Source organism: Delphinus delphis, chromosome 11, assembly GCF_949987515.2.
Source record: "Delphinus delphis chromosome 11, mDelDel1.2, whole genome shotgun sequence".
In the NCBI taxonomy this organism is placed as follows: Eukaryota; Metazoa; Chordata; class Mammalia; order Artiodactyla; family Delphinidae; genus Delphinus; species Delphinus delphis.
This window is the reverse complement of record NC_082693.1, coordinates 15,104,059-15,128,985: the sequence shown is the minus strand read 5'-3', so window position 1 is coordinate 15,128,985 and position 24,927 is coordinate 15,104,059. Positions and strand designations below refer to the sequence as shown.

Genomic DNA, 24,927 nt, shown 5'->3' with positions numbered 1-24,927 from the left:
TTTGTCAAAGGTGTAAAAGACATTTAACATAGGAAGAACTGCTTTTTCAATAAATGGTGCTGAAATAACTGGCATTCATAGGCAAAAAAAGTGAACCTCAACCTAAACCTCACACTTCCTTCAAAAATCAACTAAAAATGAATAATGGACTTAGATGTAAAATATAAAACTATAAAACATTTAGAAAAAATATAGGAGAAAATCTTTAGAACTTAGTACTAGGTGAAGAGTTCTTAGACTTGCCACCAAATATGCAGTCTACGAAAGAAAAAAAAATTGATAAACTGGGTTTCATCAAAATTGAAAATTTTTACTCTATGAAAAACCGTGAGAAAAGGAGGAAAAGTCAGACTACAGACTGGGAGAAAATATTTGCAAACCACACATCTGACAAAGGACCGTTATCCATAGTATATAAAGAATCTCAAAAGCCAACAGTAAAAATGAGTAAAAATGCAAACTATCTAATTAGAAAATGAACAAAGGCATGAAGAGACATTTCATGAAAGAGGGTATGCAGATGGTAAATAAGCACATGAAGAAAATTCAGCATCATTAGCTACTGGATAAATGCAAATTAAAACCACGATGAGCTATCACTCTATACCTTTCAAAAGAACTAAAATTAAATACAGTGATAACACTAAATGCTGGCAAAGATGTAGAGAAATTGGCACAAACATTGCTGGTGGGAGTGTAAAATGGTATAGAAAAGGAGTTTGACAGTCTCTTGAAAAACTAGGTACAGCATTATCATATACCCTAGTAATTACATCTTGAGCATGTGCTTAGAGAAATTACAACTTATGTTTACACAAAAACCTATATATCAATGTGCACAGCAGCTTTTTTTTTTTTTTTTTTTTCACTGCTGTGGCCTCTCCCGTCGCGGAGCACAGGCTCCGGACACGCAGGCTCAGTGGCCATGGCTTACGGGCCCAGTCGCTCCACAGCATGTGGGATCTTCCCGGACCGGGGCACGAACCTGTGTCCCCTGCATTGGCAGGCAGACTCTCAACCACTGCGCCACCAGGGAAGCCAGCACAGCAGCTTTGTGTGCAATAGCCCCAAGCCAGAAATAGCCCAGATGTCCTTTAATTGGTAAACAGTTAAAGAAACTGTCATATCTCCATGCCATGACTACTACTTAGCAGTGAAAATGAACAAACTATTGATACATGCAGCTACTTCGATGGATCTCTAGGGAACTATGGTAAGTGACAATGTAACAAACTGTATGATTCCATTTACATAACATTTGAAATGACAAAGTTATAGAGATAGAGAATAGATTAATAGTTGCCAGGGTTTGGGGATGGGGCGTTAGAGGGAGAAGAGTGTCTGCAGCTATAACAGGGTAGCACCAGGAATCACCGTGATGTAATGTTCTGTACCTTGACTGTGGGGATGATCACACAAACCTACACGTGTGATATAAATGCACAGAACTAAACATGCACACATATACATAAGAACACATGTAAAGCTGGAGAAATCGGAATAGGGACAGTGGATCGTATCAATGTCAATTTCCTGGTAGTGATATTGTCAGTAGTCAGGCAAAGTGTTACCATTGCAGGAAAGTGGTTGAAAGGTATTTGAATTCTCTATATATTATTTCTTCCAACTGCTTGTGAATCTACAATTACCTCAAAACAAAAATTTTTTTGAAAAAGTATATAAGGATGATATTGCTCCAGAGACAGCTCAGGAGAATTACTGAGTCAAATTTGAAAGGCTGTGAATGCCACACTTGGGATTTTGGATATTATTCAGTAGGCAATAAGGAACATTTGAAAAAAGTTAGGTAGGAGAATAATATGAGTAGTTTTTGACACCTTAGATAGAAATTTGAATGATTTAATTGAAAAACACAAGATAGGAGGCTCTTATATTAGCCAAAGTTGCAAGGCCTTCAAAGAAGTAGCGATGGGACACAGAGGAGAAGATGGATTGAAGAGGCAGGTGGCTGCACAAGTAGAACTGACAAAACTTGGGGATTAACTGGACTTGTGAGTGAGGGAGAGGGTGACGTCATTAGAAAGTTTCTTCCGAGGAGATGGCAAACAGAGGAGGAAAGCCTGATTTAAAAGTGCGTAGGAGGCATCCTAAAGGGGCTCTTTAATAATCAGGTAGAAGTACAGGTTTAAAGCTTGGGAGAGAAGCCAGGGCTTGAGGAATAAATTCAGATGCAACCTACAAGTGATAAATGAAAATCTGTAGATACATAAGATACTTCTGAGTGTGTATATCAAGAGATGAGGGTAGGTCATGGAACTCCAGCAAATAAATATTTTCAGAGGAAGAATGGCAATGAAGGAAAATGAGAGAGTGGTTAGAGAAGACAGAAGGGAAGTAAGAAAAGGTAGAACTCAATGAATAAGTCCGAAAGAGAAAAACAAATACTGTATAATATTGCTTATATGTGGAATCTAGAAAAATGGTACAGATGAACTTATTTGCAACGCAGAAATAGAGACACTGATGTAGAGAACAAACATATGGACACCAAGCGGAGTAAGGACAGGTGGGTGAACTGGGAGACTGGGACTGACATGTATACACTACTATGTATAAAATAGATAACTAATGAGAACCTACTGTATAACACAGGGAACTCTACTCAGTGCTCTGTGGTGACCTAAATGGGAAGGAAATCCAAAAAATAGGGGATATATGTAATACCTATAGCTGATTCACTTTGCTGTACAGCAGAAACTAATACAACACTGTAAAGCAACTATACTCCAATAAAAATTATGTTGATTAAAAAAAGAGAAAAGGTAGAACTTAAGAAGCAAAACGGAGGTGTAAAGAAAGAGGAAGCAGTTAACAGTGCTGCCGTCTAACTGTTCTGGAGAGGCGAGCCTGATGGCTCATTGGATTGAGCAATTAGGAGTCTTTTGATGCCATTTGAATAAAACAGCATCAGTCAAGGTCAGAATCCACATTGCAAAGGATTAAAGGGTGAGAAGGAAGTGATGAACTGAGAGCAGGAAATGTGTTAATTTTGCAAAAGTTTGGAGGTGATAGCGAGGGAAAGAAAATTTGGATGCTTTAGAAAGGCTGACTTGAAGAGTTTGTTTTGTTTTTTTAAGATTTCTGAGTTGAGGATCCAGTGGATGAGACAGCCTTAAGAAAAGGTGAGCAAATAATTAAGTGAGCAAGGTACAGAGGAGATGGGAAAGGATGGAATCAAGAGAATAAATGTAGGGTTTGCCTTAGAAAGAATTAGGGGATCAGATGTTCAAATCATATACTACAAATGAATTAGAGAGCTATATATAATATAAATTACTTCAATATAATTTGTACTTCTTTATATTTTTTAGTTTTTCAAAAGAGATTTTATAAAGTTTATTGCTATACACAGGTTAGACTATGATAAAGTTATTAGGTAAGGAAAACCAGGTAAAGAAAAACTTGTTAGAGAAAATAAGGTAGAGTCAGGGATGTTAGTAGGTGAAACAAATGCTGTAAAGTCTTGGGCTCTCGCTGGAGGCTAGCCACAATTTGAAACTTGGTTCATAAGCACTTTGAAAGCAGTATCTGTATTTTCCAGTTCCTATAGCATCAAGAACTGTGATCGGCAGACAGTGGCTATTTTGGGAAATGACTTCCCTTTATGGAATAATGCTGCCAATTACTGTAAATTTTCCATATTTGGTTAAACTGAAAAATGGTAAGAAAAATAGAAAACGACTGGACAAGAGTTGACTCATACTTACAATTTCATTGTAAGTGGGGTCGGTACATTTTGGAACAGATTTTGTTTTCCTCCTCCGAACTGCACTGGGATATGATAAAAGATAAAATTCAACATGTGCACTGGGCGTGGAGCCATCTGGGAGATGCTGCAAAGGAAAACGGTTGTAAATATTAATGTGCATCACTATTATAGAAAACAAGTACACAGCTACTAAATATCTAGACCAAAGGCAGGATCAAGATTTATTACAGTCACTGTTTATCAGAAAATAAGGGAACAATCAAAAGAAATACATCATTGCTCAAAAATAATCCCAAAATACAGTTTAAAAGAGTAAAACTGTCCATCTTAAATTAAGTGTTGTGTCAGAGAACTACATTTAAAAGTCCATTAAATGTGATTGGCTCTAGCTTTTTATAGTAAAAACTAAATTTGCATTTTTTTATTGGAGTATAGTTGCTTTACAATGTTGTGTTAGTTTCTGCTGTACAATGAAGTGAATCAGCTATACGTATATATATATCCCCTCTCTCTTGGACCTCCCTCCCACCCATCTAGGTCATCACATAGCACTGAGCTAAGCTTCCTGTGCTTTATAGCATGTTCCCACTAGCTAAATTTGCATTTTTGACAGAAATGGCCAAGAGATGAATATAACCCACAGGCAGAGACAGAAACTGAGTGCCTCAGGAGACTGTACACCACTTGAAAATAAATAATTCAAGTTTAGCACATGAGATGTAGCATTTAATGACATGTAAATGCATATTATATAATATCACATTTTCAAACAGAAAAATATCAATTAGACCTACAAGTTTAACATACTTATAAGACTTTAGAGTTATAATAATTTTATTATCTAAATTATCCTAAAATATATTGGATAATCCTTTTACAGTTGTGTTCTGTGGGGCTCCCAAAGTTGCCTAAGTTGCTGCCTGATGGGTAGATCATTGATGCCAAATGAGTAGATCTCTGGACCCCCTCTCTCTAGTTCATCCTAACACCCCTGCTCCCCTATCATGGTTTCAGAATGTCTCTCTTCCTTTTCAACTTTTTTCTTATGGATATTTTTATTTCTTAATAAAGTTGAAGAATGAGTACACTGTTTTAAAAATTTGGAAACCACTGTACTTCAGAGAAATGGGTTCTAGCTTTGTGACCAGATGGAGAACAAATTGTACTAAAAAACTGCATATCTAGTTTGATAAAATGAGAAATGCTTGTGTAATTTATATTTAAGTGGATGATTTGAAAGTCACAATTGAGGAATTAAATGGTTCTCTTGGTGAATACATTCTAACTATTAAATCAGTAATTTCCAACAAATATTTTTATATTCTGAATCACAGCGCCATTCACATGTAAACATCCAGTGACACCCCCAATGTCGTTAGCTTTAATTTTATATCTTTCTTTGGCATTCAGAAAAGCATATTGGAAAGTAAGAAAACGTGACATGTATTATTAGAGGACTTTTATTCCGTTCTAATTTACATGGTAAAAATTATGTCATTAGGAAAGTCTGGCTCTTTATTATTATTCGCAAATTAGATAAAATACATCTGGACACACCCACATGTCAAAACGCTAAGATTGTCAAACCTGCTGCTTTAGATGGTGCTCAAGGTATCCCTGTCCCACGTGAAACCCTCCCCCAGGAGGAGCTCTGAAATTTATCAATGACACAATGGAATTTTCTGTGATACAGAAAAAAACATTGCTATTAATATTTGAGAGTTGATTTGTGTGTGTGTATGTGTGTGAGAAAAATGAAGGGAGAAAAGTGTTTTTGCTCTCTGTAATTCTCTCTTCTACCATTGGGCACTGGGCTTGAGGATACCATACCTATAATCATTGTATGTTTCATCTTAGTGGTTAGAATCATGGTTCTGGAAAAGAACTTTTTGGTTGCAGTCTGGGCCTCCAAATTTCCCAGCTATGTGGCTTTTGGTAGATAACTTTTCTGTGGATCAGTTTCCTAACCTGTTAAATGAGGATAAAGGTGATACCTGTCTCAAAGCATTCAAAAAATTAAATAAACCATGTAATGTGAGTATAGTGCCTGAAATAGAGTAAGATTCAATAAATGCTTGTTACTATTTTTATTTTCTATAAATTGAACAAGAATACACTACATGCATTGATTGGACAAGATATGCCTAATGTACTATGACATTTATGAGCAGGGATTCTCAATCTTGGCACTAGTGGCATTTGGGGCCAAATGATTCTTTGTTGTAGGGGCTGTTCTGTGCATTGAGGATGTTTAACAGCATTACTGACCTCCACCTACCAGACTGCAATAGCACCATCCTCCCAGCTGTGACACCAGAAATGTCCCCAGCCATTGCTAAATGTCCCCTGGGGAGCAAAACTGACCCCAGTTGAGAACCACTGATGACTCCCAAATAAGAATCTGTAATTCATCCTTAGGATCTCAGCCTAGTGACCTGTAGAGTGTTACAAGTACCTTATACTCTAACCAAAATCTATCTTCTATCTTTCCTCACCACTCCAAAACAGATTTTTTCAACTTGTTAAAATTGCATTAAATGATACAATTTCATTTCTCCAGTGTCTCCCTTGTCATTGATTTTCAAATCCAAGTATGTACCAAGATCAATATCCTCCCTTTTTGCCCTAGTTCATCTGTCACCACAGATCTTTATTTCCTAACTTATAATTGGATTTTAATTACTTTTTTATGCTCCAGTCTTCCCACTTCATTCCTTCATTCATCCTGTATATCACTGTTGCATTTAACCTTCCTGTAAAGCTGCTTTGATCCTGTCACTTTCCTTCTCAAAACACTCAAGCAGTCCACTGAGGAATAAACTCCCAATCACAGAAGGGAAAAAGTATTTTGTATACCAGCCTTCACCAAGCATTTAGCAATTAAAGGTTTGGGCTTCTGTTTCCAATTAGTGTCTGACAAGATCCTTGAATATCCTGTTGTTTTCAGAATAATAGAACAATTTAAGTCAGGGATGCATTCGATCTGAGCAGCACACTTAGTCTGTCCTCCGCGGCTGTTAAGTGCAGACATGGATTTCTTTTTAAGAGAATCCCTTCTCCCCCTATAGCAGCTGTCTTATCAACACTTTTTCTTTTTCCTCTTCTTACTGGCACTGTATCCTGCTCCTTAAAGATCTCATCTAATTTATTAAAGAGATCACTAGGTGTCTTTTCATCAACACTTCTCATTTTACTGTTTGCCCTTATGTTTATGTGAATTAAATTTTATTTTAAAATGATTAAATAGCTCCTACTTGTCCATCTTACCCCAGAAATTTTACTCTGGTTGTGTTTTAGACCTTCACAAAGATTTAACACTTTGACTTGAAGAGTCATAAGGCTTGGGGTTACAGAGTTCTTAGTCTGAGGCTCCATCTTGAGTCTGAGGCTCAAACAATGAGAAGTTTCCTTGTGTCACCCAGAGGATGTCTTTATTCACGGTGGATTGAAGTCAGGCAGCACTACCACTTTTTTTAGAATTCTGGCTAATATTTTTACTGTGCTCAGATGATGTGAAGTCATCCAAATTTGACTTTTTTTTCTCAGACTAACTCAGAATTTTATATATTCTAGATTTCCTGTTAAAATGCTTATTGTTTTCTATGTTTAAAAATGGTTTTACATATGTGTCAGCTTCCTTATGAGATAAGAAATTATTTAAAAGGAAAATCCATGTCTTGTTCCATACTTCCCCTCCCCCCATGTTTGCTTTGGGTTTTGCTCCATTGGTTACTGTACCCTACTACCTTAACCCCACCCTCATTTCTTTCTTCCTAAGCTTTCAGTATGTTTCTGAATCTCCAATTAAAATTTTTAAATCCTCACTTGAGATTGGGCTTTCCTTTACCTTATTCGTTTCTTTCTTTTCATAGCTATGTCTTCCTTACAGCATTCTTCTCTTTTATAGGAGTCCTGTCCCTAACACAGTACTTGGCATATAGTGAATACTCAATAAACAGTTATCAAATGACTAATTCAATGAGCTATATATTCATAGTGCCTAGTTCTTTGAAAGTACTTCATAAGTATTTGCTGAATCATTATTTATAATGCAATATAAAAACCAGAAGTCTTCCTAACTTCCTAAGATTTAAGTAATTTCTCTTACCTATTGCAATATTTCTTATTGTAACCAAACAATAAAAAGCCCACTGCAGGGTAAAAAAGATGTATCTTGGGGTCTATTTCCAAGGTCTGTCCTAGGTGTTTACCCTGAACTCTAAGCTGTTCAAAGGCGTCTTTCTGCTAGAGCTGATCTTCTCAAGCACATCACTGCATCAGGAATATATGTGTTAAGTTCTGTTTGTTACATCCAATATCTTAATGCTCCACTTCGAAAACTTTGACTTTATCTCAACTCTCAGATCATGTTACACAATTAGATGCTTACTACATTTTCTTACTCCTTTTTTCTCCAACTGGAGCTAGACTGAATTTGTAACATAATTACTTGTACTCCTTCTCGGAACGAATCCTTGGTCACCATTTCTTCCACCTGGAGACTTGATCTGTAATTGCTGTCCTCTTCCTGAGACCATATTTACTCTTCTGTGATAGTCCTCTCCACCACTCCAGACTTCTCCCACTAACTCATTAAAAATCTCCTTAATAATAAGCACAGTGGGTTATTTAAATCTCCTTCTAGGAGCTAATGATGACCTGACAATTTCTTGGGGGCTTAATATATGGTGAAGTGTGAACTAAAGTCATATTTTTGTGCTACATTCCTATGCCCTCTCTCAACCTCCTATAAGTTTTCCCCTCCATGTCCTGCTTTGTGGAGTACATGGAAGAAACAGAAAGAGGTACATTCAATTTAATTGGATGAGTGCCTTATGGGGACCTTTGTGTGGAGGCAGGGAGCTGGACCCACATTAGCACCAAGCACTCCCTGCAGAGGAAATAAATATGTCTCATACACGTTTACTACTATACTATTTTTTTCCACATATCAGTAGGTGCTTTTGTTAATACAATTTTATAATTTAAAAACACTACTGCATTTATAGTTTTAAAAATTATTTTGTATTTCTTAAATTTATCAGATAGCAAAATGACTTTAATGACATCTGAGAAATCAAATTTTTTTTTCGTTTGTTTGTTTGTTTAAAGAGGTCCCTCTAGTTGAAAAGCCTTAGGATATTCTCAGCATTCACTGGTGGAAGAGACTTCTTTCTTAACTGAAGAATGAAATATAGGGGATTCTTAGCTAGGTTATTATTTTAGGTTATAAACATTATGTATATTAGTAAATCTTTATTCACAATGTTGACTTCTAAATAATATTGTTAATAATTAAATATACCAATTTTCTGCCTTCATTTCTTGCCTCACATTGCACACAGCATTTCAAATGGTTTTCAATGTTACTTTTTTTTATATCAATGAATGAAAGTATCTTGAAAATATAGTTAATTTATCAAAATTGAGGAAAAAAAAGTAAGCAGTTGTTTGTAAAGTAAATAAAACCATCTCACATTGTAGGCTATGCCAGCAACTCTTTGGTATTTTCATATGAGTATATGAGAAATATATTTATTTTTCATACATACATAGTAATAATAGCTACCACCTACTGAATATTTAACTTATTTAAAGCACTCTCTTAAAATAATCCTTGAGCCAGTATTGTCTTTATTTTATTTAAGAGGTCTTTCTATAAAGCCTATGTTCTTAACCACTACCCTATACAGACTCTCTACAAAGAATGCAAAGGAAACTGTCAGATTCAAATTAAGAGCACTTCTAGATCAAATTTTATCAGGAACGTGATGAAGGTACATGGTTTAAAAATATCAGACACTTTGGAAATGTCTGTAGATTAATTCAAAGTTTAATTTTATTTAATAGGTTATTATCTTTTTGATGAATAATTTATGAGAATTTTCCATCAGGTTTTTTTTAACTTGAATGTTTCCAATCATAGGATAATATAGGCTTTGGAAGAACTCAACCGACAATGATTAAAATATGATGGGACTATCAAAACCTGAGGTCTATGCCAGAAACAAAACAACATAATAAAAAACAACATTTTCCTCATCTATGTGCCTGCCAAATTTCAGTTCTGAAACTGAGGCTAGCCATCATGAAGAGGGTCTTTTTGTAAAATGACAATGTACAACAAAAGTACAGAAGTACAATAAAAGTGCTTCTGATATGTGGTTTGCTGTATGCTTCAGTTAAAGAAATGGTGGAATGGTCTTTCCAATCCTTCTGTGTGTTAATTTGTATAGAATGAGACGATTTAAGGTATTCATGAATTCAATTAGGATGGTCTTCTGCTTCATTTCACACCAATTTAAGCCTTTAATAGGACTTTTATCATCAATAGGTGATTTCCAATAATTTAAAAAAAAACTCAAAAATCAAACTGCCATGTGTCTAGCACTTTGGATGGTCTGGGAGAGGACACAGAAAAGTGATAAAAAATAGTTTCTGCTTTCAAAGAAATAAACTCTTTGGCATCATCATCTGGTGTTTTTATATATATATATATATATATATATATATATACATACATACATATATATATATATATATATATATATATATATTTAAATTTTAATCCTCAACCTGATGTAGTTAACAACCAGACAGAAGTCACAGTCTAGTAGATAGAATTCCTTTTCTGACTCAATACATACGGACTGAATTGCTTCTAAAAGTCCAGAATTCTAATTATGGCTCCAGAATTTACCACTGAAGTGTTTTGTTTGAAAAGTTTTTCCATTTCTTAATAACATGTAACAAGTAAGGCATTAAACCTCATTTATTTTTCACAATCTACTCAATAGCAAATACTGAAGAACTGTTTGTAAGTTAACTGGTAATTAAATTTTTTTTCTTTTTTCTTTTTTTTTTTACAATTGCACTGAACCACTCTAAATGATTGCAAATTTCCTAACCCTTAGTCTCTATCCACAAGTGCTGAGAAAACTGTACAGATAAAGAGACAGAATATGTTTTGTTACAGATGGCTGAGGAATTGTGAAGACCAGATGAAATACTGGAAGATTAGCTTTATGATATTAAATTTGATAGTATGGGAAAAAGATGGATTACAAAAAACAGAAACTAGTAATTTAGAGGTAAAATACGAGTTTTTTACCCATATACCTCAGATATTTGTCTTGATCCTGTCCAACTAAACAGTTTTATCATGATTTAAATAAAGATATAGATATATGATGTAGAGGTGTTAATAATCTGAGTGTTATGGCCAATATGCTGGAACAGATCATCAGGACTGAGTTATGAGGGGCTGGAAGGATGAACTATATCTAACAAAGTTGATAACAATAGACTGAATGTCAGGTTCTTCTTTTGGGAAACTCACTCTGCAAATCCAGGGTATGAAATTCTTGTTGCTTTCCTTCATTGGAATATGTATTTTTCTTTTGTTGCTGAAGGGTATATTCCCTGGCTATAGAATTCTAAGTTGACAATTCTTTTCTTTCAACACTTTAATGATGTTCCACTGTCTCTCGCTTCAATTTTTCTTGCCTACATTGTTTCATTGTTCTCCTATATGCCAAGTGTTTTTCTCTAGCTGTTTCACTAGTTTTTCTTTGTCCTTGGTTTTTAGCAGTTTGAGAACAATATATAAATGCATGCTTTTCTTTGAGTTTTTCCTTTTGGTACTCACTAAGGTACTTAAATTTATAAATTTATGTCCTTCACTAAATTTTGGAAGTTTTTGGCCATTATTTCTTCAAATATTTTTCTGCCCCAATCTCTTTCTTCTGTCCTGGGAGTCCAGAAAAAAAAATGTGACCTACTGTTAGATCTTTGGGTATTTTCCCACAGACCCCTAAAATTCTATTCTTTTTTTCCAATCTTTTTTCTCCATGTTCTTTAAACTGGATCATTTCCCTTGATCTATCTTCCAGTTCATCAGCCCTTCCTCCCATCACCTCCATTCTTTTCCTGAGTCCCTCAAGCAAGATTTTAAATATTAGATATTTTATATTTCAGTCCTTAAAAGTACATTAGTACTTTTAAAATGAAGTTTATAATTAACTTTAATATAATTAATAGAACATTAAAATAACATAATATAACATTATATTAGTTTCAGGTGTACAACATAATGATTTGACTATGAAGTCTAGTTTACATCCATCACCACACAGAGTTCCAAATTGTTTTTCTTATGGCGAGTACTTTTAAGACTACTCTCACCAACTTTCAAATACACAACACAGTATTGTTAACTATAGTCAGCCTGCTGTACACTATATCCTCGTGACTTATGTATTTTACAACTGATAGATTATACTTTTTGACCACCTTTACCCATTTCACCCCTCCCCCGACCTCTGGCCGTCACCAATCTGTTCTCTGTATCTATGAGCTTGGTTTCATTTTGTCTAGATTCCACATACAAGTGAAATCTAGTGGTATTTATCTTTCTCTGCCTGACTTATTTCACTAAGCATAATGCCCTTAAGGTCCATACATCCATGATGTCACTAATGACAAGATTTTCTTCTTTTTATGGATCAATAATATTCCATTGTGGGTCTATACAACATTTTCTTTATTCATTCATCTTTTGATGGACACTTAGGTTGCTTCCACACCTTGACTATAGTAAATAATGCTGCAATAAACATGAAGGTACACATACCATTTTGAATTAGTATTTTCATTTTCTTTGAATAAATACTCAGAAGTAGAATTGCTGGATCATATGGTAGCTCTATTTTTAATTTCTTGAGGAACCTCCATACTATTTTCCATAATGGCAACACCAATTTACATTTCCACCAATAGTGTACAGGTGTTCCCTTTTCTCCACATCCTTGCCACCCTTGTTATTTCTTGTCTTTTTGATAATAGCCATTCTATATGTGAAGTGATATCTCACTGTGGTTTTGATTAGCATTTTCCTGATGATTAGTGATGTGGAACACCTTTTCATGTACTTGTTGGCCATCTGGATGTTTTCTTTGGAAAAATGTCTTTTCAGATCATCTGTTCCGTTTTTAATTGGCTTGTTTGGCTTCTTTGCTGAGTTGTATGACGTCTTTGTATATTTTGGATGTTAGTCCTTTACTAGATATATGATTTGTTAATACTTTCTCCCATTCAGTAAGCTGCCTTTTCATTTTGTTGATGGTTTTCTTTGTTGTGCAGAAGCTTTGTAGATTGATATAGTCCCAGTTGTTTATTTTTGCTTTTGTTGCCTTTATTTTTGGTGTCAAATCCAAAAATCATCACTAAGCTCAATGTCAGGGATCCTTTTTCCTATGTTTCTTCTAGGAGTTTTATGGTTTCAAGTCTTATATCCAAATCCTTAATCCATTTTGACTTAATACTTGTGTATGGTATAAGATAGTGGTCCAGTTCCTTTTTTTAGCATGTGACTGTCCGGTTTCCCCAGCACCATTTATTGAAGAGACTGGTTTTCCCCATTGTATATTTTTGGCTCATTTGCCATAAATTTGTTCTTTCTCAAGATTGCTTTGGCTATTTGTCCTCTTTTGTGGTTCCATACAAATTTTAGGATCGTATGTTCTGTTTCTCTGGAAATGCCATTGGAATATTGATACGGACTGATTCAATATTGATTGAATTTGCAGATTGCTTTGGGTAGTATGGACATTTAAGCAATGTTAATTCTTCCAATCCATGAGTAGGGAATATCTTTGCATTTACTTTTGTTTGTTCAATTTATGTTGGTGTCTTATGGCTTTCTGTGTACAGGTCTTTCACCTCCTTGGTTAAATTTATTCCTAGGTATTTAATTCTTCTAAATGCAGTTATAAGTGGAATTGTTTTCTTAATTTCTCTTTCTGATTATTCACTATTAGTGTATAGAAACGCAAGTGATTTTTATATATAGGTATTCTCTGCTTTTTTGGAAGTTTGCTTTAGGCCACTTTGCTTTTAAGAAAGACTTACATTAACACCTGTTTTTGCTAATTGAACAAAATCCGAAGAGGATTTTCACTTTTACGAGTAAAGGTGAAAAGCAAAAACAGTGTTCAGTGTTTTTTGGGGGGCAGCAAGCTGTTATAGAGGTAGCATGAACACTGAGCAGTGAGAGTGGCACTGCTAAGCTCTTTTCCCAAGAGCTACACTCAGCATCTCAGCATCAAGTCGCCATAGCTTTGACCTGTGTCTATTAGCATGTGTGCTTTATCTCGATTTATTCTGTGAATTTGTTAGCAAGATGTGGCCTAAGATAATTGCTTCTTCATTTTTGCCATTTTGGCTTACTAAAGATTTTGTAGGAATGCTCTATTTTTGGATATCGAGGGAAACATATTGATTTTGTATCTTGCAATTTTACTGAATTCATTTATTAATTCTAATCGTTTTTTGTGAAGTCTTTAGGATTTTCTATACGTAATATCATGTTACCTATAAATAGGGACAGTTTTACACCTTCCTTTCCAATTTGGACGCCTTTAATATCTTTTTCTTGCCTAACTGAATAAAAGTGAGAGTGGGTATCCTTGTCTTGTTCCTGATCTTTGAGGAAAAGCTTTCAATTTTTTACCATTGAGTATGATGTTAGCTGTGAGCTTGTCATACATGTCCTTTATTATGTTGAGGTACACTCCCTCTATATCCTCCCTGTTGAGAGTTTTATCATGAATGGATGTTGAGTTTTGTCAAATGTCTTTTCTGCATCTTTTGGGGTGCTCATATGACCTTTAGCCTTCATTTTGTTAATGTGATCTATCACATTGATTGTTTTCTGGATGTTGAACCCTTCGTTCACCTCTGGAATAAATCCCAGTTGATTCAGGTGTATGAGTTTTTTAATGTATTGTTGAGTTCAGTTTACTAATATTTTGTTGAGGATTGCTGCATTTATGTTCATGAGGGATACTGACTTGTAATTTTCTTTTCTTGTGGTGTTCTTGTCTAGTTTTGGTATCAAGGTAATGCTGGCCTCATGAAATGAGTTCAGAAGTGTTGTCACCTCTTCCATTTTTTGTAAGAGTTTGAGAAGGATTGATAGTAATTGGTGCTAATGTTTGGTAAAATTCACCTGTGAAACTTTCTAGTCCTGGTTTTTTCTTTGTTGGGAGGTTTTTAATTACTTATGCGATCTCCTTACTTATTAGTGGTCTGTTAAGATATTCTGTTTCTTCATGATTCAGTCTTGGTAGGTTGTATATTTCTAGAAATTTATTCATTTCCTCTATGTTGTTCAATTTGTTGGTGTATAATTTTCATAATTTCTGATTATGCATTTCTTTGGTATCACTTTAATCTCTCTCTTCTTTCATTTCTGATTTTATTTGAGTCTCTCTCTTTTTTTTAGTCTAGGCAAACGTTTGTCAGTTTAATTTATCTTTTCAAAAAACCAGCTCTTAGTTTCATTGATCGTTTCTATTATTTTCTCCTCTTTATCTCTGCTTTGATCTTTGTTATTTCTTCCTTTCTGCTAACTCTGGGTTTAGTTTGTTCTTCTGTTGAGATGTAGAGTTAGGTTGTTCATTTGAGATCTTCTTTTTAAAAAATATTTTATACCCATGTGGCTGGAAGAGATTGTTGGTATGAAGTCTATCTTCTTAAATTTGCTGAGTTTTTTTTTTGTGTGTGTGAAATATAATATGTTCTATCCTGGATTATGTTCTGTGTTTGCTTGAAAAGAATGTGTATTCTGCTGCTGTTGGATGGAATATTCTGTATATATATGTCTGTTAGGTATATTTGACCTAAAGTATGGTTTAAACCCAAGATTTTCATATTGATTTTCTTTCTAGATGATCTATGCATTGTTGTAAGTGGGGTATTGAAGTCCATACTATTATTATATTGTTGTCTATTTCTCCCTTCAGATGTTAGTATTTGCTTAATATATTTTGGTGCCCCGATGTTGGGTGTGTATATATTTATGTTTCTTATACCTTCTTGATCCCTTTATCATTATATAATGAATTTGTCTCTTGTTACCATTTTTTGGCTTAAAGTCTATTTTGTCTGATAAAACTACCTCACTTTCTTTTGGTTTCCAATTACATGGAATATCTTCTTTCATCACTTTACTTTGAGCTTATGTGTGTCCTTAAAGCTGAAAGTGTCTTATAGGTGGCATATAGTTGGATCATGGTTCATTTTTTTTTACCAACCAGCCATTCTATGTCTTTTGATTGGATAATTCAGTCAATTTGCATGAAGAGTAATTACTGATAGGTAAGGACTTACCCATGTCATCTTACTGTTTTCTTGCTGTTCTCGTGTTCCCTTTTTCCTCTCTTCCTCTCTTGCAGTCTTCTTTTGTAAACTGATGATTTTCTGTAGTGGTATGCTTTGATTCCTTTATCTTTATCCTTTGTGAATCTACTGTAGGTTTTTGCTTTGTGGTTACCATGAGGCTTACAAAAAACATCTTATAGATATAATAATCTATTTATGCTGATAGCTTTACTTCAATCATATACAAAAACTCTACCCCTTTATTCCCCCCATTTTATGTTATTAAAGTCACAATTTACCTCTTTTTATGTTGTTTGTTCATTAACAGGTTATTGTAGCTATACTTATTTTTAGTACTCTTGTCCTTTAACCTTTATACTAGAATTAAGTGGTTAACACTCTACCATATTATAGTATTAGAGTAATCTAACTTTGACTATGTACTTTACCAGGGTTTATACATTTTCATATATACATGTTACCAATTAGTATCTTTTCATTTCAGCTTGAAGAACTCCTTTCAGCATTTCTCGTAAGGCAGGTCTAGTGGTGGCAAATTTCTTCAACTTTTGTTTGTCTGGAAAAGTCTTTATCCCTACTTCATTTCTGAAAGATGGGCTTGCCAGGTAAAGTATTCTTGATTGGCATTTATTTTAGTTCAGTACTTTGAATATATCATCTCACTCTCTCCTGGTCTATAAGGTTTTTGCTGAGAAATCTGCTAATAACTCTACGGGGGCTCCCTTGTAAGTTACAAGCGTTTTATCCTCTTGTTGCCTTCAAGATTCTCTCTTTATCTTTGAATTTTGACAGTTTTATTATCATGTGCACTGGAGAGGATCTCTTTAAAGTTGAGTTTGGTGACCTATGAGCTTCATGAACACGAATATCCAAATCTTCCCTCAGATTTGGGAAGTTATCAGCCATTATTTCTTTAAATATACTTTCTGCTCCCTTTTTCCTCTCTTTTCCCGGAACTTCAATATATCACATAGGCTTTCTTCACTCTCCTTTTTTTCCCCTTTGTTCTCCCCTGACAGGATAATTTCAAAGTTCCTGTCTCCTGTCTCACAGATGCCTTTTCTGCTTGATCCATTCTCCTGGTGATGCTCTCTGTTGTATTTTTCATTTCATTCATCATATTCTTTAGCTGTAAAATTTCTGTTTGGTTTCTTTCATAAAAAAATTTCTATTGGGCTTCCCTGATGGCACAGTGGTTGAGAGTCCGCCTGCCGATGCAGGGGACGCGGGTTCGTGCCCCCGTCTGGGAGGATCCCACATGCTGAGGAGCGGCTGGGCCCGTGAGCCATGGCCATTGAGCCTGCGTATCCGGAGCCCATGCTCTGCAATGGGAGAGGCCACAACAGTGAGAGGCCCACATACTGAAAAAAAAAAAAATTTCTATCTCCTTGTTAAATTTCTCATTTTGTTCATGTATTATTTTCCTGATCTTTTTGAATTTCTGTGTTTTCTGTAGCTCATCAAATTTCCTTTAAATAGCCATTTTGAATTCTTTCTATCAGGTAAATCACAGATCTTCAGGTCTTTGAGTTCAGTTACTGGAAGATTATTGTCATCCTTTGGTGGTGTCTTGTTACTTTGATTTTCATGTTCCTTGAAATTTTGCATTGTTGTCTTCCTATTTAAAGTGGCAGTCACCTCCTCCAGTCTTTACTGTCTACCCATTTCAATGTATCCAGATTCATATTTTTTGCTACCACAGTGTTGTGGAACTTCTCTGCATACCTGAAGTTCCACAAAGACTCTTTTATCCGTAGATGATTGTCTAAGACAATGCTTTCCAGGAGCTCCTGCACCGTAGCTGAGAGGAGCAGGAGTCAGTACACAGCCCACTGCAGGGTCCTCAGCTGGGACTGAGGCCTGTGTGTCTGTTACCTGAAGCATAGGTAGGTGAGACGCCTCTTTGATCCCTTGGTGGATGGTGTTGGGTCTCACTTTTGTCTGTGGATGGATGATGAATTTTTGTTGTTGAGTGGGAGACAAAATGAGGGATGTCTTTTGCCACTATTATGCTGATGTCACTCCTAAAGGGACTTCAGAAAAGTCAGGAAGGAACCAAATTATGAGAACCAATGTCAGGGCCTTAGCTTATGTGTTTTTGTTTGTTTGTTTTCTTAAAGTTAGAATGTAGAATTAAGGGAGATTTTGGATAAAGGATAGAGATTAGGGTACAAGGCTTTCAATAAGAAGAGAGACTGATTAAATAAAATGTACATCACGTGGTGTCCTATACACTGATGGCTGTGTCATCTGGGGAGATGGTGAGTGTCCAGAGCTGTTGAATATTTAGAGCAATAATTCTCAGCAGGAAATCACCTTATTCTTAACTGAGACAGATGTGATGATCAAATATTTGTCACTCGACCATTCTCAGTTTAGTATCAAGTATTGCAGAGAGCAGAATTCACAGAGAAAATCTATTCAATTGTAAATACAGCTTAAACTAAACTGCTGTGGATTGTGGCTGTTTTTCACAGTGACATACACTTAAGCAAACATTTACTTATTTAACAAACATGCATTAAAGGCATAGTATTGTGCTAGCACTATGAGATATACAAAATATATTTCCCACAGCTTTTACAATCAGTAAATTTTCAATACAATTGAAACTACAGGATGAGCCAAGTTGATAAGCTTCAAGAGCTGAGATAAGGCAGTGAATATCAAATGGATGGTATATAGAGTAAATGTAACAGGAGGCCAAAGAAGGAAGGATAACTAGGAACAAGAGTGGCCCAGAAGGTTCAGAGAGAGTGAGAGGTTTGAGCTGAGCCTTGAAGTTGAGTTGGACGTAGAAGGTAAATAGAAGGTAAGCAGAAGTATGATATAGTGAGCTAGAATGACTGATGTGTGTCTAGTCAACAGTGAATGTACCATCTAGAATATAACACAAGTTTTGTACTGTGGATGGTGGATATAAAAGGCAGGTTATAGCTAGACTGCATAGTATCTTAAATATTAGGCTAAAGAATTTTAAATTTACTGAGACTCTATTAAAATTTTTTATTGATATGATTAAAATGGAGTTGTAGGATGTTTTAGGCAGAATAGAGAAGTAGGAAACAAGGAAAGGAATACCACAGGAATCAACCAAAATAATCTATAGATAAATTAACAGAGACTATGGAGTCAAATTTTAACAATAATAAAAGTAAAAGGAAACTAAAATGATTTGTTGATTACATATAGGAGTACTGGAGTAAGTTAAAATATAGAAAATAAATTACAGAGAAGTTTTCATCAAGAGTTACTTGGGGATGGTGCAAGTAGTTCTGAGTGAGAGTTGGTTTTAGTGGAAAGTAGAGGACTATAATTTAGGATTGTTGAGTTTAAAGAGATGCCAAGATATCAGAGTGTAAATGCCTATCAGGCAGTTGGAAATATGTAAATTGAGTTCAGAGAAATATTAAAAGCAGAGACATAAATTTAGGAGTAATTCACATAATCTGTCAAGTTTCAAAACTGAATAAAATTTCTTAGGAAATTAGTTTGAAGAGTTGAAGCCCTGAACACTGTAAAATCTTCACATTTAAGGGCTAAAGATGAAGTCAACATCTATTAAAGCACTATGTACCTTATCTAGTTTAAATTTATAAGTGCTAAGGGAGCCTCAGAAAGAGATTTAGAGAATGTACAGACAGTGAAGTTTTATGGAGAGCCTGAGAATAGAAAAGTTCAAGAAAGAAGAACTAAAGGTGTTGGCTATTGGAAGAGATCAATTACCATTATCATACCAATTATCATAGGTTTATAGAACAATTTATGGTTTGTTTTATTAAGAAATAATTATGGTAATCTTTTTTTTTTTTTTTTTTTTTTTTTTTTTTTTGTGGTACACAGGCCTCTCACTGTTGTGGCCTCTCCTGTTGTGGAGCACAGGCTCCGGACGCACAGGCTCAGAGGCCATGGCTCACGGGCTCAGCCACTCCGCAGCATGTGGGATCTTCCCGGACCGGGGCACGAACCCGTGTCTCCTGCATCGGCAGGTGGACTCTCAACCACTGTGCCACCAGGGAAGCCCAATTGGTAATCTTTGAGGGTTAATGTTTCTTTGGTTAAAAAAAATCATGAAACACAATAAAATATCTATATCTGGCCTGGGTACTCTTCACTATCCATTGCTTTGCATCTTATTCTTTGAAATAGGAAATCAGTGCCATAATGGGCCAACTCTGGAAGAACAATTTTTTATTCATGGAATATAAACCAAATATAATCAATGAGATAATTATTATTAGAAAATTGCCCTTTATCAAGAAACTGATATTTATTTAGATAAAGTGAATCTAGGATGGGGCAGTGACAAATTTCTTTTACAAATCTAGATTTTAAAAAATTGAAAAGAATTGGGATAGTCAGAGAACTTAGCCAAGTTAGTTCAAAAAGATGCACAAGATTGATGGACCAAGACAGCAGAGTAGAAATACCCTAAGCTCACACCCCCTCACAGACACACCAAAATTACCACTATTTACAGAATAACGATCAACAAAAAAGACTGAAACCTACCAGAAAAGATCTTCTACAACCACAATGAGACTGGTAGGAGGGGAGGAGTCACAATATAGGCTCGTCCTATACTCCTGGGTGAGCAATCCACAAACAGGAGAAAATTAACAACTTATAGACCAGAGATGTATCAATATGTTTTCAGAGAGTGATACAATTAATATCACCGTGTGAAGTTGTTAGAGCTTAAAATTGATCAAGGGTTCATTATACAATTTATGATTGTCATTATCATTCACAGTTTGCCCCATTAGGTTTTTGTTCCAAACTTGTGTATATTATAAATTCAAGTTTATTACTGTAAAATTTTCAGAAATGACACATAGCAAACTTTTGAGTGAAGAAGAATTTTTCGGTGAATTTTATGCAGATACTTTCTCTGATTGTCCGAGTGAAATATATACTAGTGTCTCAGAAAATGACAGTTCTTCGGAATATAGTTCTGATTCAGACAATGTGAATATTAGACCCAAAAAAGACAAAAAACCTTAGTGATTGATTCTGATACGGAAAGTGAAAATGAAACTCACAGTGCTGGAGAATGCTCCTTTGCTTCTACAGAAGAGTGGATTGAAGACAACATTTCAGGAAAATTAGATGACTTTACAGATATGTCAGGTGTAACTACTGAATGTAATAATCCGCAAAGTGTTAGTGAAATAACAGAATTAATTTTTGGTAACGACTTTTTCGAGTTGGACGCTTCTCAAACAAACTTGTATCCCCGACAGAATAAAAAACCATATAAAAAGTATGATAAGGCTTTAAAATGGACTAATATAACCAACAGTGACAGGAAGATGTTTCTTGGATTAATAATTTTGATGGGACAAATAAGAAAGTCACACTGGAAAGAATACTGGTCGACTGATCCCTTACTTGAAACACCTATCTTTCCAAAGATTATGACAAGAAGAAGATTCGAACACATAATGAAATTTCTTCACTTTAACGATAACTCGGAAACTCCACTTCCTGCAGACAGAATTTCAAATGTTAAACCTATTTTGGATTATTTTCTACCAAAATTTCAATCTATCTATATACCCAAACAAGAGCTATCACTTGGCGAGGCAATGATAAAGTGGTGAGGATGCCTCAGATTCAAAACCTATAATGCCAGAAAACTTACAAAATATGGAATTTTGGTCAGGATGGTTAGCGAAAGTGAAACAGGATATATATGCAACCTTGAGATTTACACAGGTGAAGGAAAGAAACTGCAAGAAACAATATTATTGGTCCTACAACTTTACCTTGGTTCATGACACCATATTTACTGAGACAATTTTTACAACAGTGTGTCCACATCTGAAATACTGTTGAAAAATAAAACCAGAGATCGTGGGACTATAAGAGAGAATCATGGTCTACCAAACCAATTAAGGAGAAATCCAAAAATCTACGGAGGGGAGAAATGACATTCTTACAGAAGGAAGAAGTGATTCTTCTTATATGGAAAGACAAGAGGCTAGTTCGCATGGTGACAACTATTCATGACGCCTCTATAGCATCTACAGGAAAGGAAGACAGGAGGACTGGCCATCAGATAACTAATCCCACTTGTATATTAGAGTATAATAAATATATGAAAGGAGTTGATCGATCTGATCAATATCTGGCAAACTTCAGTATCCTCTGGAAAACTAGCAAATGGTATAAAAAAGTGGGTTTCTATTTGAGTAATTGTGGTTTATTCAATGCGTTTAAAATTTATTGTAGCCTTAATGCACAGAATAAAATGACTTACACGCAATTTTTGTTAGCAGTAGTTAGAGAATGGGTAACTGACCATCCTGGTGAATGTAGTGGTAGTCCTGCACCTGGTTCTTCTTGTGGTGTTTCTAAAAGAGCCTCCCGCAAAGACCCACCTTGTCGACTATCAGGTAAAATAAAAGAACATATTCTAGAGGGAATAATACCCACAGAACTAAAAGAAAAAAAAAAATTGCCGCCAGAAAAGTGTAGAGTCTGCTCTTCCAGGGGAAAGAGCAGTGAAACACGGTGTATTTGTAATAGATGTTTTGTTCCCCTGCACAGAGGTGCCTGCTATACTGCCTATCACTATCACACTCTAACGAAATATTAGAATGCTTTAGTAAGACATGTACAAAGTTTCAAGTAAATGCATTAAATGCAAAAAAAGGTTGTTGATATTTAATCAAATGCAGGTGTTTTGATATTCACTTAGGTAAAAATCGCCAGCCACAGGTGTTAGTTTCTGCAAAAATCCACCAGTCAATAATGTGTTAAAATTGCAGAACTTCTCCCAAAGGAGTAAGAGGTCTGAGCCCCGCATCAGCTCCCCGGCCTGGGGGTCCTGCATCAGGAAGACAAGCTCCGGAAGGCCAGCAGGCCTTACTTTTGGGAGTCCCAGAGGGCTGAGGGAAATAGACTCTATGCTTAAAGGGCGCATACAAAATCTCACAAGCTCTGGCACCCAGGGCAAAAGTGATTCGAAAGGAGCCTGGGTCAGACCTACCTGCTGATCTAGAAAGTCTCCCAGAGAAGCAGGAGGCAACGGCAGCTCTCCCTGATGACACAGATGCTGGCGGCAGTGGACACTAGTGCTGGCAAGTGCCATTCTGGAATCCTCCCTCTAGCTTATTAGTCTCAGGACCCAGCCCCGCCCCCACTCACAGCCTGTAGGCGCCAGCGCTGGAATGCCTCAGGCCAAGCAACTAACTAGGCAGGGACACAGTCCCACTCACCAGCAGACAGCTGCCTTAAGACCTCCTGAGCCCATAGCCTCCCCTGGACACAGCCCTTCCCACCAGAGGACACAGGAACCAGCCCCACACACCAGTGGGCAGAAACCAACACCAGAATCTTTGGCTCCACCCACCAGCGAGCCTGCACTAGCCTCAGGACCAGCCTCACCCACCAGCAGGTGGACTCTAGCCACAGGACAATGGCAGCTCCGCAGCGTACAAACCTGGCGCACCCACCAAGGCCAGAACCTGCCCTGGGACCAGCTGGGCCCTGGCCCTGCCAACTAATAGGCCAACAGAAGCTTTGGGACAGCCCAGACCCTGTACCCAACTGTGTCAGGAGGCCTCTCCCCCATTCCCCCACCTCCTTCCCAGCAATCTGACATCAACTCTGGGATTCCTGGGCGCTACAACCAGACTCCAGAAGCCGGCTCTGCTTGCCAGTAGTCCAGCACTAACCCCAGGACCTGGCTTTAGCCATCAGTGAGCCAGCACTAGCCTCAGGGCCCTGGGGTGCTGCAGCTGGCTGCCTTGTGACAGGCCTGGTAAACCAGTGGCTGGCAGCCTCTGCACAAGGCAGGGCCTGGCAACCAACCAGTCTGGGGGCCAACCAAGCCCACCAGACCACCCTCAGTAGTCAGCCCACCACAACAGAAGGATCCACACAGCCCACATAGGGGGCACCCTTAGAACATATTGCTCTGGTGACAAGAGGGGAGTGCACTGCCGGGATGCATAGGACATCTACAAAAAGCCACTTCTCCAAGGTCAGGAAACATAACTAACCTACGAGATACATAGAAATAAAAATGGCAAGTTAGGCAAAATGAGAAATAAAAACGGCAACTTAGGCAAAATGAGGTAGCAGAGGAACATGTTCCAAATGAAGGAACAAGATTAAGCCCCAAAAGAAGCACTAAGTGAAATGGAGATAGATAGTCTACCCAAGAAAGAGTTCAGGGTAATGATTGTAAACATCTTTTAAAGAACTCAGGATAAGAATGAATGCACAGGGCTTCCCTGGTGGTGCAGTGGTTGAGAGTCCACCTGCCGATGCAGGGGACGTGGGTTCGTGCCCCGGTCCGGGAAGATCCCACGTGCCGCGTAGCAGCTAGGCCCGTGAGCCATGGCCGCTGAGCCTGCGCGTCCGGAGCCTGTGCTCCGCAATGGGAGACGCCACAACAGTGAGAGGCCCGCGTACCGCAAAACAAACAAACAAAAAAACCGCAAAAAGAAACAAAAGAATGAATGCACAGAGTGAGAAGTTAGAAGTTTTTAAAAGGATACATAGAACATTGTTATTTTTACATGTCGAATATTGCCATCATCTGTGATTTATTTTCACAACCCTCTTTTGTTACCTTCACCAAGTCTATGTGTTGTCTCTTAACCAGTGGGCAACACAAGTCACTTGGTGCTAAGTACAGAACTCCCATTGTATGCACAGTGCCATTTATGGGGTAATTAGCCATGAGAAATGTTTCTCAAAGTGTGTCCATGGACCACTTGTGTCAGAGAACCTTCTGAAATGCTCGTATTTGCGAGCAGGAGAGAAGAAAACAAGTCTAGACGTGAAAGAGTAGTGGAATCCATGAGACCAGGAGAAGACTGTAAAAGGCAGATGTAGAAATTCCAAGCCAAACTACAGAATCACAGTCATTGGGAGTCGCATCCAGGAATGTGGATTTTAAAAACAAGGACCCCCAGACTATACATACATAATAAAATTACAAGAATTCTTTAAAATAAAAAATAAAATGTAATAAAATTTTAACATGTATGTGTGTGTGT

At 36.7% G+C, this 24,927-nt stretch overlaps 1 protein-coding gene across 5 annotated transcripts in view; it reads right to left on the bottom strand.

The window, feature by feature from the left end:
* Nucleotides 1–24,927, bottom strand: part of PIK3C2G (phosphatidylinositol-4-phosphate 3-kinase catalytic subunit type 2 gamma) — a 373,466-nt gene that overhangs the window by 5,060 nt on the left and 343,479 nt on the right. For 4 of the 5 annotated variants that reach the window (XM_069541180.1, XM_060024362.1, XM_060024360.1 and 1 more), the window contains one exon: nt 3,729–3,854. In XM_069541180.1, coding sequence (XP_069397281.1) covers nt 3,729–3,854 — 126 coding nt within the window. Of the gene's footprint in view, nt 1–3,728; nt 3,855–20,425; nt 20,500–24,927 lie in introns of all 5 variants that reach the window. The other variant, XM_069541181.1, reaches the window with a different exon arrangement.